General features: G+C 35.1%; 1 protein-coding gene across 3 annotated transcripts in view; it reads right to left on the reverse strand.

Annotated features, from left to right (window-relative positions):
- SPATA6 (spermatogenesis associated 6) overlaps positions 1–19562 on the reverse strand; it is a 140768-nt gene that overhangs the window by 10357 nt on the left and 110849 nt on the right. For 2 of the 3 annotated variants that reach the window (XM_027625205.1, XM_027625195.1), the window contains exon 12: positions 433–524. In XM_027625205.1, coding sequence (XP_027481006.1) covers positions 433–524 — 92 coding nt within the window. Of the gene's footprint in view, positions 1–432; positions 525–6691; positions 6935–19562 lie in introns of those variants that run through there. The other variant, XM_027625215.2, reaches the window with a different exon arrangement.

Here is a 19562-nt window from a genome sequence, read left to right on the forward strand (position 1 = left end):
GCATAATCTTGCAAAAATTTTTGTTATTACTAACATTTCTGAAATGTTAGGCTAGAAGAACAGTTTTATGTTATTAAAAAAAAGCTTACTCATGGTCTAAAATTATGGAAACTGTTGTTTGAATGAGAATAAATATGCCTGAAAATAAGCCCTGGATATGTGGACTGGCAGGACAGCCAAATACACTCTAAATCTTAAGTAAAATGAAAAGTATCACCCTTAATTGACTATATTTGTTTTCAGTGAAAAGTTGCAGTAATGCAATCATTCAAGTATTTTAATAGGATTTTATATAGTTAAAAATAAAACCTATTAATAACTAATTATTAATTTGAGTCTAAATTTCCCACAAATCCAGCAGATTAAAAAGCAGGTTACATTTATGCCAACTGTGAGAAAGATCTCAACACGCTGCATTAATCTAGCTCATACCTATACTCTGGGTCACTGTCATAGGCAGAGTCTCTGTATAAAAGACCTCTTTTCAGTTCCAGTTCATCTTCTTTCTCTGGGTCTCTCTCATTCTGAAAAATTTAAAGATTTCCATTAATTCATTTTATAATTAAAATGATGCCTCTGTTTCTTTGGGAAATGTTCTCCCTCTCCCCCATTATAAGAAATGAATTAAATGCTTGGATTTCTTAGGAAAGAAAAAAAGAGGTGAGAATTCATTATTCTGTTCAATAAAATATAGTTGTATTATATTTTTCTAATAAGGCTTATCAAAGATGAGACACCTGGTAGATGTTTCCTGCACCAATAAATGAATAGGAATGGAGACTGTATGTAGTAAGATATATAGTAATACCTTACACATTGTTATGTGAACTCCTAAAAGATTGTTCCTGTACTCTGAAGAATAAGTACCTGGGAAACTTATGCAAATGTAAGCATTCTAACATGTACCTATTATTCATAAGCCAAAATGCAACAAGAAGCCACAAGAAGCAAATATGAAAGGCAAGGTAGTTGGTATCAAAATACATGGCTACTCCTCTTAGGGGCAGCCCGTTCTTAACTTCTACAGACACATTCCAGGACATGAGAAATAGAATTCTAAAGAGATAGATTGTAAACTATATCATCCACTGCAACTATGTTCTTATGCATGGTAATTCTGTATAATTGAGTATCAAATATCTTTCACGACTACTAGCCAAAACCCTGTTCCTTAGTGGGACAGGAAAAGACATAAAGACAACTAGATAACAAAAGAAGCTAGTAAGCACAAACAGGTTGCTATAAGGATTAATATTAATAAGGGAGTCATTCACTTTATGTGAGAAATCTGCTGAACAAAGATTATGAAGAAAAATGTTTCTAAAAAAATTTGCTGATGGCATGAAATTGGGAAGAGAGAATTCAGTTACAAAATGGAAGCAATAAAATATAGAGCAAGTCTAAAAAATCACAGAAAATGTGAGTATATATTTAGAATTGTTATAGCTTCTAGGCGAAACCTAACCCTTTAAATTATGAAGTAACTCCATTAATTTCTATTAATGTTTTTTTTCCCTTAACTCTTTTTGATTTGCTGTTACTATAACTACAATAGCTTTCTTAGTTAGTGTTTGGATGGCCTCTGTCCTTCTATTTTCCATCTTTCCTTATTATTAGGTTTTAGATCTTCTTAAATATCATATAGCTGGATGTTGGTTATTTTTGTCCAGTCTGATGAGTCAGTGAAGTGGAGCATTAACATTACAGACAATATAATTGTCTGTAATGAGTGCAAAAGACACTACAAAACAGAGTGTAAGAAATTTTAAAAAATCTAACATGCTTTCAACCTTCAGATAGATTATGCTACAAGAAGCGCTGAATGAAAGAGATGTAAATAATATTTAATTTTTAATTCTTTCCTTGGAAAAAGCTATTCACTTCTGGATTATATAAGTGATATCACACATAAGCATAAATCAATATTCCTTGTTTAATTTTGTCAATACAGTTGAAAAAATTAATTTTTGACCAAGAGTAATAAAAAACATTGACTAAATTTTAAAGTTTACATATGAAAAAATACATAAAAGTACCTTAAAAAATCTGAACCTTATTTATTCATTAAATAAATCCCTATTTTGAGTTGGGTACTTACTATCCTATGAGATAAAAAAAAAATGACTAAGATATGGTTCCCGTATACCTGCAGAACAAAGTTGTTTATTCTATGAAGTTCTACAGGTAATAAAAAGGAGCAAGGGCAGAATTATTAGGAGACAGAGTAAAGGACAAAATAGGGAAGACTGTTCTAATTAATGGAGCATTCTAAAATCAGAATGACTGCCTTTAGAGGAAGTAAGACCACAATTACTGAAACTGTTCATGCAGAGCATTGATACACATCTAGATCAAGAAGTTCATGAAAGGGAATTCTGCCCCAAGAAACACAAAGGACCAGATGATCTTCCTGGTTATTGCCTTCAAATTTTAAGACTATATTTTGTGACATTTTATATATATTCAATACATATACATATCTCTTGTAAGAGTCCTGGTATAGTCTTTCTTTCAAAGGTCAAACTATATAAAAGCAAAGAGGCAAAAAAAAAACCAAAACACCACACTTTATTATAAGCTATTAACTACCAGTAAAACAAGCATTTGAAGAGATGTATCATTCTCATTAGTGCCAGGAAATACATTCCTGGGGCAAGGAAAAATGATTCCCCTCTTGTTCCTTATCAACATTCCCATTTGCCAACATGTAAATACAGAAAAAATGGATGACACCAATATTTGCTGAGTTCCTGTAAGGTATCTAGGACTGTGTTAGGTCCTCTTTACATGGGTATCACTTAAGCCTTTAATAACCTTAAGAAATAGGAGGTAGTGAAATCCAAAAAATTAAATAACTTGGCCAAAGTCATACATTATTAAGCTGGAATCGAAACTCAGATCTAACCTGATTTACATTATACTGCCTCCTACAATGCAAATGAAATCAAAACCTCCATCCCAAGCCATTAGATTACTCTCCTATATGAAAATTAGGCTCAAACTTTCAGCTATACCTATTTTTCAGCTAATATCTACTTGTTTTTTTAATGAGGGTGTTCCGAAATAATATAGTCCAGAAGAAACTTTCTCAGAACTTCCACGAAGAAACATTTTTCTTTCAGCAAAAGTCATTAATAAAATAAACATTATTAAAAGAAGCTGTGGGCTTTCCTTCCCTGAAACTGGCACTAAGTTAAATGTTCTCTTAAGATTCCTTTCACTGGGGCACCTGGGTGGCTCAGATGGTTAAGCGTTTGCCTTCGGCTCAGGTCATGATCTCAGGGTCCCGGGATTGAGTCCCACATCGGGCTCCTTCCTTAGCAAGAAGCCTGCTTCTCCCTCTGCCTGCCCCTTCCCCTGCTTGTACTCTCCCTCTCTGTCTGGCAGATAAATAAATAAAATCCTTTTTTCTTTTTAAATTCCTTTCATCAATGATCACTACACCTTGTGTATGTGATTGACATCTTACTTAGACTACCCCTGGGACAAAGAAATAAAAGGCATCTACTCATGCTTGCAAACTGAAAAATTTAGGGACAAAAGTGGCTAGTCTAAAACATATCCAGAACTAAAAGGCAGCAATCTCACTAATTACATAGTGTTTAAATAAAATATACACCTGTCATTCTCAAACACATGAAATTCTCATATATAGTTAAAATACCCATAAGGTGTATTTTATTGCTATCAAAATTCAATACATTATTTATAGTGAATTGTGTGCAAGACAAGAATTCAAATAGAATTTGATCATTAGTTCTAATATGCATTAGCACCCTGGACAAATCAGTTAGCCTTAATGGCTTTAATTTCTTAATTGATAACATAGAGAAAATTTAGGTAGACTTGCTTAAAGACAAAAGGATAGGAAGTTGAAGGGCTAACTTTGAATTGAGGTTTTTCTAATTCTTTCTTCTTTCTTTCCTTTCTTTCTTTCTTTCTTTCCTTCCTTCCTTCCTTCCTTCCTTCCTTCCTTCCTTCCTTCCTTCCTTCCTTCCTTCCTTCCTTCCTTCCTTCCTTCGAGAGAGAGAGAGAGTGGGAGGGAGAGGAAGAGAGAATCTGAAGCAGACTCTGTCCTGAGTGTGGAGCCCCATGCAGGGCTCTATCTCACGACTGCGAGATCTTGACCTGGGCTGAAACCAAGAGTCTGAGACTTAACCAACTGAGCCACCGAGGCGCCCTGAGGTTTTACTAATTCTATAACCTGGTTTATATTATAAGTGTAATAGAGAATAATAAAGTCTGAAGGGAAGACCACTTAAAGAATACTTAAATGGTAAATTTTTTTTACACAAGTTTAATTTCTAAGGGATCTCATAGGATTTAGACATGTGGCCCACAATACTTTCTTAATATGCCATGATCGTGAATTTAAAAACTAAAGATAAAAATAGATATTTCTTAAGCAATAGAGATGAGACATTCAAGTATGTTGGGTGTTTTCACGTCTTGTTTAAACCATGCTCATATAGATGAGCCTAAAACTGGCTTTAAGCCGCTGGAGAAATTGGGAGTGGAGTTAAAGCTAACCAGGGTTGGTTTTTCTTCCTTTGGGAAGGCAGTGCTGTCTGGCCTGAGATCCCACTGTGTCACCCGCCTGTCCGCAAACATTCTAGTCTTTGAGATCAGGATGCAGTCGCGTCCCCCGGGTTTTGTTAGGTAGGTGGATAGCCCAGGGTATGGGTTTGCTGGGCTCTGCTGAGATCAGGCTGGGCCCCCTGCTCCCCCCGGTCACTTGGATATGACCACTCACTCTTCACACCCGCTAAGACTCAAACTGTGAAATAGGTAAAACTAGCTTTCATCCACTATGCGTGCTCAATATTAACTTTCAGAAAAGGATTCGTGAAGCAGAGAATTGCGCGTGAGTCCAGGCCCTTGTTCCAGAAGGATCCCCAGCCTCCGAGAGGCACGTAGCTTTTCTGCAGAACGGAGGGCCAGGTGTGGGTGGCGCGCCTTTCTTTCTTTGAGAGAGAGAGAGTGGGAGGGAGAGGAAGAGAGAATCTGAAGCAGACTCTGCCCTGAGTGTGGAGCCCCATGCAGGGCTCTATCTCACGACTGCGAGATCTAGACCTGGGCTGAAACCAAGAGTCTGAGACTTAACCAACTGAGCCACCGAGGCACCCTGAGGTTTTACTAATTCTATAACCTGGTTTATATTATAAGTGTAATAGAGAATAATAAAGTCTGAAGGGAAGACCACTTAAAGAATACTTAAATGGTAACTTTGACAAATTGCCAGAGGCAGAGTGTGAAAAAGTACGTGTGATAGTTAATTATATGTCAACTTGGTTCAGCCATGGTGCCTAGATTTTTGGTTAGACATTATTCTGTCCATTTCCATAAGGCTTTTATGGATGAGATTAACTTTTACATGAATGGACTTTGAGTAAAAGAGACTGACTTTCATAATGTGGGCACGCCTCAACCAATCAGTTGAAGGCCTTAAGAGACCAAAGGCTGACCTCCCCCACAGAGGAAGGAATTCTGCCAGTAGACTGCTTTTGGATTTGAACTACAACTCTCCCCTGAGTATCCAGCCTACCTCATCAGATTTTGGACTTACCAAGCTTCCACAATTGTATGAGCCAGCTCTTTAAAATTTCTCTCTCTCCAATATGTGTATATGTATATAAATACACACACATACATACACATGTTCTTTTGCTTCTGTTTCCTTGGAGAATCCTGACTCACACAATATGAGAATGAAAAACTCATACAATATATTAGTTGGAGACTTCAGTACTTCACTTCCAACAATAGATAGAACAATCAAGACAGAAAATCAACAAGGAAATGGAAGACTTGAACAAAACTATAAATCAACTAGATCTAACATCTACAGAACACACTCTAGACAATAGCAGAATATACATTCTTCTCAAGTATACATGACAAATTTTTCAGCAGAGACCATTATTAAACCATAAAATGAGTTTCAATAAATTTAAAAGGACTGAAATCATACAAAGTATGTTATCCGGCTGCAGTGAAATAAATTTAGCAAATTAAATCTTTATTGAAAATTCTCCTACAAAGATGGGCTTATTTAAAAACATTTAAGAAATAAATAATCTTACACAAACTCTTCCAGAGAATGATTGGGAATATTTTCCAAATCATTTTTTTATAATTTAAATTCAATTAATCAACATATAGTACACATCATTATTTTCAGATGTAGAGTTCAATAATTCATCAGTTACGTATAACAACCAGTGCTCAAATCATTTTTTAAAAAAAATTATTTGTGAGTGAGGGAGAGTGTGAGCGAGCAAGTGGCAGGAGGGGCAGCAGGAGAGACTCTTCAAGTAGACTCCCCACCAAGCAGGAGCCAGATGTGGGGCTCCATCTCATGACCCATGAGAGCATGACTTGAGCCGAAACCAAGAGTGGGATGGTTAACTAACTGAGCCACCCAGGCACCCCTCCCAAATCATTTTTATGAGGCCAGCCAAAACTTAAGGAAGGAAAGGAAACTTACAGACCAATCACTATCATTAACTTAGATATAAAAATCCTAGGTAAAATATTAGCAAATCAAAACCAGTAGAGTATGTGTGTGTGTGTGTGTGTGTGTGTGTATACATATATATATACATACATAAATTATGACCAAGAGTTTTGTTCCAAGCATGCAAGCATGGGTTAACATTTGAATAATCAAATAAGCAATTTACCACATTAAAATAAAGAGAAAAAGCATTTAATCATCTCAATGTCGTAAAATTCATACATTTACAATAAAAATTTTAAAAAATCATAAGAAAAAGAATAAAAGGCATTTCTGTAATCTAGCAAAGAATACCTACAAAAAATGTATAGCACACATCATACTTAATGTTGAATTATAAAAAGCTTCCTTCTTTGGATGGCAAACAAAACAGGATGCCCTCTATCACCACATCCATTTCATATTGCTTTGGAAACCCTACACAGTGCAATAAGGCAAGAAAAAGAAATAAAAGGCATAAAGATTAAAGAGGGAGAAATAAAACTGTCATTCTTTACAAATTATATTATACATACAAACACGAAAGAACTACCATATATTAACATTAATATGTGAATGTAAAGTCACTGGATACAAGGTAATTATACAAAAATCTATTACAGCCATTAACTAAAACCAAACAGAAGATACAATTTTAAAATATACAATTTATAATAGCATTAAAATATCCAACATTTAGGAATAAATCTACTGAAAGAAATGCAACTATGATAATTATGACATAATTGGGAGAAATTAAATATCTAAATTAATTTTAAAAGACACCATTTTCATGGATTGTAAGACTCAATATTGGTAAGATGTCAGTTCTCCCCTAGTTAAAGCACCAATTTAATGTAATCTCAGTCAAAATCATAGCATGTTTTTTAAAACAGACAATCTGGTTTTGGAATGCAGATGAAAATTCAAAGAACAAAAAATAACCATAGCAATCTGCAAGCAAGAACAAAGCTGAAGAACCTCTACCATTAGATATCAAGAGTTAATATAAACCTATAGCAATTGAGAAAGTATGATTTAGTACAAAATGAAGCCAAAGAAACAGAAGAAAATCCAGAAAGAGACTCACATATATACAGTCCCAATGGAATAGGACAGAATCCAGGACCATCTCCATGTAAACAGAGTAAGGAAAAGAATGGCCATTTGAAAAAAAGATGACGGATCATAAACATAGGGGAGAAAAAGAAACCTTCATCCAAATCTCACATTATACATACAAATCAAATCCACATGCATTGTAGATCTAATGTGAAAGGCAACATGATAAAAGATTTTTTTAATGGGGGAATATCTTCAGAATCATGGTTAGCTGAAGTTTTCCTATATGGATGTAAAGAAAGCACTAACTAAAACACTAACCAAAAGGAGAGGAAAATTGGGCTACATTAAATTAAGAACTTCTATTCACAAAAGGACTCTTATTAAAGAAACAAACATATATGTCACAGATTGGAATGTATTCATAATATAAAATATACCCATTAGAAAATGTCCAGGAATTAAAAGACCTTAAGAGGCATATGGTACAAAGGGAACAGGTTTAACATGTGCTTTTTGAGAAGTACTACAAAGGCCAAACTGGATAAAAATAAGGGATAATCACAGCTAAGTGTACAATATTAAAGTGCTGAAAAGAAATAACAATGAAAAAATCTTAAAAATTGCCAGAGAAGGGAATTCTAGGAAGATGTTAGTGACAGCGTGTGGTAGGCAGAATAAGGGTGCCCAAAGATGTCCATGCCTTAATTCTCAGAACCAATGAATATGTTACCTTACATAGTAGTAGGGAATTTTGCAGATTTGACTAAGGTTAAGGATCTTGACAAGGGAGAATTACCTTGAATTATCTGTCTGGGCCCAATTTAATCAAATGAGTTCTTAAAAACAGAAAAACCTTTCATGGCTGTGGTCAGAGGGAGATGTGATTAAGAATTAGAGTCAAGGGGCACGTGGGCGGTTCAGTTGGTTGAGCATCCAACTCTTGGTTTCAGCTCAGGTCGTGATCTCATGGATCGTGAGATCGAGCCCCATATAGGGCTCCTCGCTCAGTGGGGAGTCTGCTTGAAGATTCTTTCCCTCTATCCCTCGCCCCACATGTACTTGCTCTCTCTTTCTCTCTCTCTCAAAAAAACAAATCTTTTTTAAAAAAGAATAAGGGTCAAGGAGATGCAACGTTGCTGGCTTTGCAAATGGAGGAAAGTGGCACATGCCAAGGAATGTGGGTGGTCACCAGGAGCTGGAAAAGGCAAGGGAATTGATCCTTCCCTAGAAACTCTATAACGAAAACAGCTCTGCTGACACCTTGATTTTAGGCCAGTGAGATCCATGCCAGGTCTATAGAAATGTAAGATAATCAGTTTGATCTACTAAGCTTGTGGTAATTTGTTGTGGTAGCAATAAAAAACAAATAATATTTAGAGGCACAAATCCCCTCATAAAAACATGCAGAAATTGTTTTGGGGTTAGATGGAATAATTCACGGCAGACCAATACTCCTGCTGAAAACTAGAAAAGTCAGAAACAAATATAAATTTATATGTTTTAAGCTATTAGAAAGATGCAAAAAAAAAAAAGAACACTAGTGATTATAACATTTCAGAGGAGAGAAACTTTCAAAGGTGGACTGATGATCTGCACCACCATTTTCCTTAAGCATTTGCATATCCTGAGCACAGGCTAATAACCAGAGCTTCTATTAGAACAAAGGTCATTGCTGCGACCCAGACAAACCAACAAAGTTTTTGATGGTTGTAAAAGAGTGGAGTAATGTAACGGAATATTATGAGGCCTTAGATGTACAACCAGTATCTCAGTTATGACATTTATTGATTTATGAAGCTGCATGGGACTAGAGAGTATAGAGATAACCCAAAAGTATCCGAATGTTCCTACAGTTTCATGGTACTTAAGAGATAAAGATCTACTAGAGCTAGAGGCCCTCAAAACACAAGAGGCAAAAACCCTGGAGATAGTATTGACACTTAAGGACCTGTAACTGTTTTTAAACTGGAAAGACTTGACAATCTGGGACTAGCTAGGCTAAAATATCTGGTCTTGGCTCCCCTATTTCTGGGGAGGGAGTACCCAGCACAATTTTTTGTGAATCACACCACACTTGAGAAGTAAAACTGAGAACTGGAAGAGCCTCAAACATATAAAAGTGTCTTGTCACAATATTTGCCAAATTCTGAAGCTATGCCAGGTTGGGGAGCAACAAATTAATCCAAAAAATGAATGAAAAGCAAAAGATCCATGCCATATAATTAGATGGTAATTAAAAGACAAACATCTGTTAGGAAAAAAGACTTTGGTAACAAAGCAGTTAAGAGCTCATAGCCTTGAAATGTAGTGAATTGATACTTGACTGGTTGCAATCACATTTACCCGAGGGTACCTGATTTCTGGGAGCAGCTAGAACTGGTTGTAGAGTTGGTGCTGGCAGATACAGAAACCAGCAGACATTTTGATGATTATGCAGAGCTGATGTCATAAAAACAGAGATGAGAGGGGACTCAAATATATGAATATTTTCTGCAGGTTCCTGGTATGGAAATGTAAGGAACTAAACCTAAACTCTCTGCGAAGTAGGAGAGAAATTTCCTCAGTTTCTTGGTACTGAGAAGACAAAGACCTGAAAAACTCTGACTTGAAAGCACTGGAGGCTAATTACCAAAAAAAAGAGAGCTGAAGTGAGATTTAATGAGAGTCTGATTAAGGATGAACTGAGATTTACCAAAACATCAATATAGCCTCAAACTAGTTTGGTCTCTTTTGAATCAAAGTTAAAAGGTGAAAGATTTGATGCGACCTGCCTAATAGAGGAAAGAGGGAATCATCTGGAAAGATCTAAAGTTCTTTTAGAAATAATGTCTAGAATTTAATTATGAAATAAGTAGTACAGTCAAGACAGTACAGTCAGGACAGTACACAAGAGTAAAAAGGACAAAGGAAGCAGATCACAAGTGCAACCCAGCTGTCAAAATTAGGAGATAAGCCCTTCATACTATGATCAATATGTTCAAGAAAATAGATGAAAAGTTGGACAAAATACACATAAAGGTTAAGGTTTTCCAGAAACATTGGCATTTATAAGAATTAATCAAAGAGACATTGTATATCTAAACATTAAATAGAAATAAAGAACCTAATAGATGGGTTTAACAGTATATTGGAAACAGTAGAAGTATCAGGTCTGATCAAGTCTGATCACTGATCAGACAAGATCAGTGAAGTAGAATACAGGTTCATAGGAAATGCTAATAAAAGAGAAAGTAGAATGATGAATACAGAAAGAAGTGCAAGAAACTGTGGGAGATAATCAAAAGGTCTAATAGATGTAACTGGACACCCAAGAAGTAAGGAATAAAGGTAAGGTCATATAGCATATTTGAAGAAATAAAGGGCTGGAATTCCCCAAACTAATTTAAGTAATGAATTCACAGATTCAAGAAACTCTGGGCAGGGTTAATAATAAATAAAACCAAACCTTTCAGAACTAAGGACAAGAGAAAATACTAAAAGAAGCCAGAGATAAAAGACATTACAAGAGAAAGGGTTAAGACTAACAACAGGCTTATCAAGGTATGCTATTTTTAAAGTACAGGAAGAAAAACATCTGCCAACATATGCATCTATATCCAGTGAGGAAAAAGTCTTCACAGATTTAGTGGATACATAAATAAACCCATAAGTAATAAAAATAAGTAAATAAAAATGAGAAAATTTTCCAATAGCAGATCTGTACAAAAAACCACTAAGGGGAATTCTTCAGGCAAATGGGAAATGATCCAAAATGAAAAGAGAATTCAAAACTAAAAAGCACCAAAAAAGATGAATATGTAGGCAAATATAAATACTACTATACAAAATATGAAGGCAAATATAAATAAATATTATTATACAGAACAATAGTATCAATGCATTGTGGAATCCAAAATACATACAGAATTAAAATGTCTGACAATAACTTTAAAAAAGAAAGGAGGTTAAAAGGAGTATAAGTGTTCTAAAATTCTAGCACTATCAAAAAACTAGTAAAGAAAACAATTGTATTAGATTGTAATAGAGGATACACGTATTTTATAGGGCAACATTAAAAGAATAATAAGCAAATACATACCCTATGAGTTAAAAGAGGGAGGAGAGGGAATAAAAATATCTTAGTTAAAGGAGATATGCAGGAGATTTAAAAAACAAATGAATAGATCTATCAGATAAAAAAACAGAAGATGGTATAAGCCCAACAATATCAGTAATTAAATGATTACACTAAATAAAGGTAAATACTGAATATTACAAAACCCAACTACATAAGACACACATCTTAAATATAAGGACAAAGAAGGGGTAAAAGTAAAAGAATGAAAAGTACCGATCAACATTAACCAAAAGAAAGTTGATATGCCTATAATAATATCAGACAAAATATATTTGAAGGCAAGAAGCTTTCCTAGAGGTAAAGACATTTCACAATGACAAATAGGTCAATTAATCAGAAAAAAACCCCCCACAATTTAAACATGTATGCATCCAACAACACAGTTTCAGAACATGCAAAGCAAAACCATAATACATTATCAATTCATACTCTCTGGAATACCTATAATGGGGAAATAAAACCCAGAAAATACAGTGTGTTAGCAAGGATATAGAAAATTAGAACTCTCAACCACGGATACTGGAATACTTTGAAAAAACTCTTCAGCAGTATATTCTACATTCCTTCCTTATGACCAAGCAACTTCACTTTAGGTATATATCCAACAGGAATACATATATATGTTCATCAAAGAACTTATATAATAATATTGATAGCAGTACTATTAGTATTAGCCCCACATAAAAAGAATTAACTGATAAAGTTTGCTATTCTTATTGGAATACTATAAAGCAAAGGTTGGCAAACTATTCTTTGAAGGGCCAAATAGTATATATGTTCAGCTTTGCAAGTTATGTGCTCTTTGTTACAACTGCTCATCTCTGCTGTTGTAACTTGAGAGCAGCCATATAAAATATATAAACAAATGGGTCTATTCATGTTCCAGTAAAACTTTATTTAAAATTTATAAGTCTGGAATTTGTCTGTGGACTATAGTTTGCTGATTCCCAGTATATAATTATAAAAATGAAGCACATGCATGTCACAAACATAATGATCAGCAAAAGAAACTAAATACAAAAGGATAATTACCATATGATTCCATTTATGAAATGTTCAAAAACACATAAAACTAGTCTATATGTTGTTAGATATTAGAATGTAGGTTGTGTAGTGACTGAAAAGAGGCACCAGAGGCATTTCTGGGGTGCTGGTAATCTCAAGTCTCTGATCTGGATGCTGTTTACCCAGGGGTTCACTTTTTAAAAACTCACTGTGCTGTAGAACTTAGGATTAAAGTAAATTATACTGAAATAATTTTTTTTAATTACCTAGAATAGCATTATTAAAAAATACATGGGAAACATCTGCAAGAAAATTAAGTGACAAGATATTCCCATGAACTCCAAAATATCAGGAGACATTTGTAAACCCCCAGTAGGTACATGAGATGGTAACACCATCTGTGGAGGACAAATCAGAGGAAAACATTGAAGCATCTGATAAACCAAATAACTTCAAAGTAACAAAAGAGAGTATTCACTCAAAAGGTTGGTGGGCCAATTCAGAAACCGAAACCAGAAGAGGTTTTCCCACTCTCATAGTAATGAATACAAAGGATTTACAATAAATTCTGAAGGAGCTGGAGCAGTCTGGGACCCATTAACTCTCAAAACTAACACGCCAAAGTCATCTTCCAAGATAAAACTTTACATTGAGTATAAACATCTGGAAAAAGAATACAAATTGAACAGGGAAGTAAAAACAAAAGAAAGAAAATTTCTACATAAAAATTGGGTAGAAAAAGCAAGCCAGGAAATGTCAGAAACTAAGCTGCCATGCTTTAGAACAAATGATGAAGACAGAAAAAAGAGCTCTCAAACTACACATTTAGAAAAATTAATCTAAATCCTATGTACCTTTTTAAAAGTTTAGGAAAAAATAATTTTACAAAGTAATTATCATAAATGGGTTAAATTTCATAAAAAGTTTTAAGAGGGGAAAAAGAAGACCAAATAAGGAGCCCTCAATGAAAGCACGCCAGAAAAGTCATGCTCACAAAACAGATGGAAAATATTTTACCTATGTCTTCATGGCCTGACAATTTGTCTTCCCAAGAGTAAATGTTCTTATGAGAGAACAAGAAAGAAGCTTTAATGTCTTTTTGATGTAGCCTCAGAAGTCATACACTGTTATTTCTTCAATAGTCTATTGTTTGCACAGATCAGCCCTATTCACATGTGGTGGGAAGAAAATACACAGGCGTGAGAATACTAGTAGGCAAAAAATCACTGGTAGCCATCTTTTACCCCAATAGTAAAAGAACAAATTTAAAAGAATTTAAAACAACAATTATAAGGATACTAACTGTGCTTGAAAAAAGCATAGATGACACTAGAGAATCCCTTACTATGGAGATAAAAGAACTAAAATCTAGTCAGGCCAAAATTAAAAATGCTATAACTGAGATGCAAACTGAATGGATGCCATAAAAATGAGGATGGACAAAGCAGAGGAACAAATCAGTGATACAGAAGATAAATTATGGAAAATAAAGAAGATAAAAAGAAGATGAAAACAAAGGTAATGGATCATGAAGATAGACTTAGGAAAATCAGCGACTTATTAAAATGGAAAAACATTCGTATCATAGGTGTCCCAGAAGATGAAAATAGAGGAAAAGGGGCAGAAGGTTTATTTGAGCAAATTATAGCTGAAAACTTCCCTAATCTGGGGAAAGATACAGGCATCAAAATACAAGAATCACAGAGAACCGCCATTAAATTCAACAAAAGCTGGCCATTGCCAAGGCATATCATAGTCAAATTCACAAAATACAGAGGCAACTAAAGAATCCTGAAAGCAGCAAGGGAAAAAAAGTCCTTAACCTACAAGGGAAGACAGATCATGTTCACAGCAGATCTATCCACAGCAACCTGGCAGGCCAGAAGAGGGTGGCAGGATATATTCAATGTGCTGAACGGGAAAAATATGCAGCCAAGAATACTTTATCCAGCCAGGCTGTCATTCAGAATAGGAGCGAGAAAGAGTTTCCCAGACAATCAAAAACTAAAGGAGTTCATAATCGCTAAACCAGCCCTGTAGAAATATTAAGGGGGACTCTTTGAGTGGGGAAAAAGAACAAAAGCAACAAAGACTAGAAAGGACCAGAGAACATCACCAGAAACACCAACTCTACAAGTAACACAATGACACTAAATTCATATCTTTCAATAATCACTCTTAATGTAAATGGACTAAATGCTCCAATCAAAAGACAGAGAGTATCAAAATGGATAAAAAAACAAGATCCATCAATATGCTGTCTACAAGAGACTCACTTTAGACCTCAAGACACCTGCAGATTGAAAGTGAGGGGAAGAAGAACCATCTGCCATGCTAATGGATATCAAAAGAAAGCTGGAATAGCCATACTTATATCAGACAAACTAGATTTTAAAACAGAGTGTAACAAGAGATAAAGAAGGGCATTATATCATAATTAAGAGGTCTATCCATCAAGACGATCTAACAATTGTAAATATTTATGGTCCCAACTTGGGAGCACCCAAATATATAAATCAATTAATAACAGACATAAAGAAAACTCATTGATAATAATACAATAATAATAGGGGACTTTAACAGGCCACTTACAGCAATGGACAGATCATCTAAGCAGAAAATCAACAAGGAAACAATGGCTTTGAATGACACACTGGACCAGATGGACTTAACAGATATATTCAGAGCATTTCATCCTAAAGCAGCAGAGTACACATTCTTTTTGGGTGCACATGGAACAATCTCCAGAACAGATCACATACTGGTTCACAAATCAGCCTTCAACAAGTACAAAAAGATCAAGATCATACCATGCATATTTTCAGACCACAACACTACAAAACTACAGGGAAAAATTTGGAGAGACCTCAAATACATGGAGGTTAAAGAAAATCCTACTAAAGAATGAGTGGGTCAACCATGAAATTAAAGAAATTAAAAAATGCATGGAAGCAAATGGAAACATGACAGGCCAAGACCTTTGGGGTGCAGCAAAGGCGGCCCAAGAGGGAAGTATATTGCAATACAGGCTTATCTCAAGAAGCAAGAAAAGTCTCAAATACACAACCTAACCTTACACCTAATGGAGCTAGGAAAGGAACAGCAAATAAAGCCTAAAGCCAGCAGAAGAGGGAAATAATAAAGACTGGAGCAGAAATAAATGATATCGAAACAAACAAACAAAAAACCCAGTACAACAGATCAATGAAACCAAGAGCTGGTTGTTCAAAAGAATTATTAAAATTGATAAGCTCCTAGCCAAATTTACCAAAACAAAAAGGACCCAAATAGATAAAATCACAAATGAAAGAGGAGAGATCATAACCATACCACAGAAATACAAACAATTTCAAGAGAATACTATGAAAAATTATATGCAACAAACTGGGCAATCTGGAAGAAACAGACAAATTCCTAGAAACTTACAAACTACCAAACTGAAACAGGAAGAAATAGAAAACTTGAACAGACCCATAACCAGCAAAGAAATTGAATCAATAATCAAAAATCTCCCAACAAACGAAAGTCCTGGGCCAGATGGCTTCCCAGGGGAACTCTAAAACAATTAAAGAAGAGTTAATACCTATTCTTCTCAAACTGTTCAAAAAAAAAAATAGAAATTGTAGGAAAACTTCCAAACTCATTCTACAAGGCCAGCATTACCTGGATTCCAAAACCAAAGACTCCACTAAAAGGGAGAATTACAGGCCAATATCCCTGATGCAGATGGATGCAAAAATTCTCAATGAAATACTAGCAAATCGAATTCAAAAGTACATTAAAAGAATTATTCACCACAATCAAGTGGGATTTATTCCTGGGCTGCAGGCTTGGTTCAATATTCACAAATCAGTTGATGTGATACACCACATTAATAAAAGATAAGAACCATATGATCTTGCCAATAAATGCAGAAAAAACATTTGACAAAATACAGCATCCATTCTTGATAAAAACCCTCAACACAGTAGGTATAGAAGAAACATACCTCAACATCAAAAGCCATATATGAAAGACCCACAGCTAATATCATCCTCAATAGGGAAAAACTGAGGGCTTTTCCTCTATGGTTAGGAACAAAATAAGGATGTCTACTCTCACCATTACTATTTAACATAGTACTGAAAGTCCTAGCCTCAGCAATCAGAAAGAAAAGAAATGAAAGGCATCCAAATTAGCAAGGAAGATGTCAAACTTTCACTATTGGCAGACAACATGATACTCTATGTAGAAAACCTTAAAGACTCTACCAAAGAATTGCTAGAACTAATACACGAATTCAGCAAAGTTGCAGGTTATAAAATCAATGTACAGAAATCTGTTGACTTTCTATACACCAATAATGAAGCAGTAGAAAAAGAAATCAAGAATCTATCCCATTTGCAACTGCACCAAAAACAAGATTCCTAGGAATAAACCTAACTAAAGAGGTAAAAATATGTACTCTGAAAACTATAGAACACTTATGAAAGAAATTAAAGAGGACACAAAGAAATGGAAAAGCATTCCATGCTCATGGATTGGAAGAACAAACATTGTTAAAATGTCTGTATTACCCAAAGTAATCTATACATTTAATGCAATCCCTATCAAAATACCAGCATTTTCTACAGCACTAGAACAATCAATCCTAAAATTTGTATAGAACCACAAAAGACCCCAAATAGCCAAAGCAATCCCAAAAAAGAAAAACAAAACTGGAGGCAGCACGATTCTGGATTTCAAGCTGTATTACACAGCTGTAGTCATCATGACAGTATAGTACTGGCACAAAAACAGACACATTGTTCAATGGAACAGAATAGAAAACCCAGAATTGGGCCTGAACTATATGGTCAACTAATCTTCAACAAAGCAAGAAAGAATATCCAATGGAAAAAAGACAGTCTCTTCAGCAAACGGTGCTGGGAAAACTGGACAGCAACATGCAGAAGAATGAAACTGGACCACTTTCTTACACCATACACAAAAGTAAATTCAAAATGGATGAAAGACCTAAATGTGAGACAGGAATCCATCAAAATCTTAGAGGCGAACACAGGCAGAAACCTCTCTGACCTCAGCTGTAGCAACTTCTTACTAGACACATTTCCAGAGGCAAGGGAAACAAAAGCAAAAATGAACATCAAAATAAAAAGCTTCTACATGTGAAGGAAACAATCAACAAAACTAAAAGGTAGGCTATGGAATGGAAGAAGATATTTGCAAACAACATATCTGATACAGGATTATTATCCAAAATCTACAAAGAACTTACCAAACTCAATATATATCCAAAAAAATATATCCAAAAAAACAAATAATCCAGTTAAGAAATGGGCATGGGACACAAATAGACACTTTTCCAAAGAAGACATCCAGGTGATTAACGTCTGTTAACATGAAAAGATGCTCAACATCACTCATCATGAGGGAAATACAAATCAAGACCACAATGAGATACCATCTCACACCTGTCAGAATGGCTAAAATTAACAACACAAGAAACAACAGGTGTTGGTGAGGATGTGGAGAAAGGGGAACTTTCTTGCACTGTTGGTGGGATGCAAACTGGTGCAGCCACTCTGGAGAACAGTATGGAGGTTCATCAAAAAGTTAAAAATAGAGCTACCCTATGATACAGCAATTGCACTACTAGGTATTTATGCAAAGGACACAAAAATACAGAATCAAAGGAGTACATGCATCCTGATGTTTATAGCAGCATTATTGACAACAGCCAAACTATGGAGAGAGTCCAAATGTCCATCCACTGATGAATGGATAAAGATAGATGTGGTGTATATATATACACACACAATGGAATATTACTCATTCATCAAAAATAATGAAATCTTGCCATTTGCAACAACATGGATGGAGCTAGAGTGTATTATGCTAAGTGAAATAAGTCAGCCAGAGAAAGACAAATACCATATGATCTCACTTATATGTGGAATTTATGAAAGAAAACAGATGAACATATGGGAAGGGGGAAAAAAGAGAGAGGAAAACAAACCATAAGATACTCTTAATGATAGGGAACAAACTGAGGGTTGAGGGAGGGAGGTGAGTAGGGGATGGTCTAAATGGGTTATGGGGATTAAAGAGGGCACTTCTTGTGATGAGCACTGGGTGTTGAGTGTAGGTGATGAATCACTGAATTCTATTCCAGAAACCAATATTGCACTTTATGTTAACTAAGTAAAATTTAAATTAAAAAAGAAAAATTTAATTAAAATATAAAAAGAGAAAATATTCACAAAATAATGAAAGACACATGACATACATTGGGAAAAAAAATCAATCCAGAATAATCAACACATGATATATTCTGGTATTATTACTAAACTTTAAAAATGAAGGGGAAAAAAGCCCCACAATTGGATTTCCAGGCTAAAAGAGTAAGTCACTCACAAGGGAAAGAAAATTGGATTTTAAGCGGATTTTGACAGCAACATCCTGTGTCAAAACCAAGAAACATATTTAAAATAAAGAAAATGTGGGGTGCCTGGGTGGCTCAGCCATTAAGCGTTGCTTTCAGCCCAGGTCATGATCCTGGGGTCCTGGGATTGAGCCCCACATCAGGCTCCCCACTCCATGGGAAGCCTGCTTCTCCCTCTCCCACTCCCCCTGCTTGTGTTCCCTCTCTCACTGTCTCTCTCTCTGTCAAATAAATAAAATCTTTAAAAAAAATAAAAAAATAAAAAAAATAAAGAAAATGTAAGCCAAGGATTTTTATATCCAGCCAAAGTAACTTTCAGGCATAAAGACTACAGACAAAATATCATTATCATGCAACTCAGGGAATATTTGTTCCATGAGCCTCCTTAGGAATTTACTAGGGAAAGAGCTTCAGACAACTGAAATGATTGGAGAAGACACTGACATAAAATAAAA

This window comes from Zalophus californianus, chromosome 4, assembly GCF_009762305.2.
Source record: "Zalophus californianus isolate mZalCal1 chromosome 4, mZalCal1.pri.v2, whole genome shotgun sequence".
NCBI classification, from domain to species: Eukaryota; Metazoa; Chordata; class Mammalia; order Carnivora; family Otariidae; genus Zalophus; species Zalophus californianus.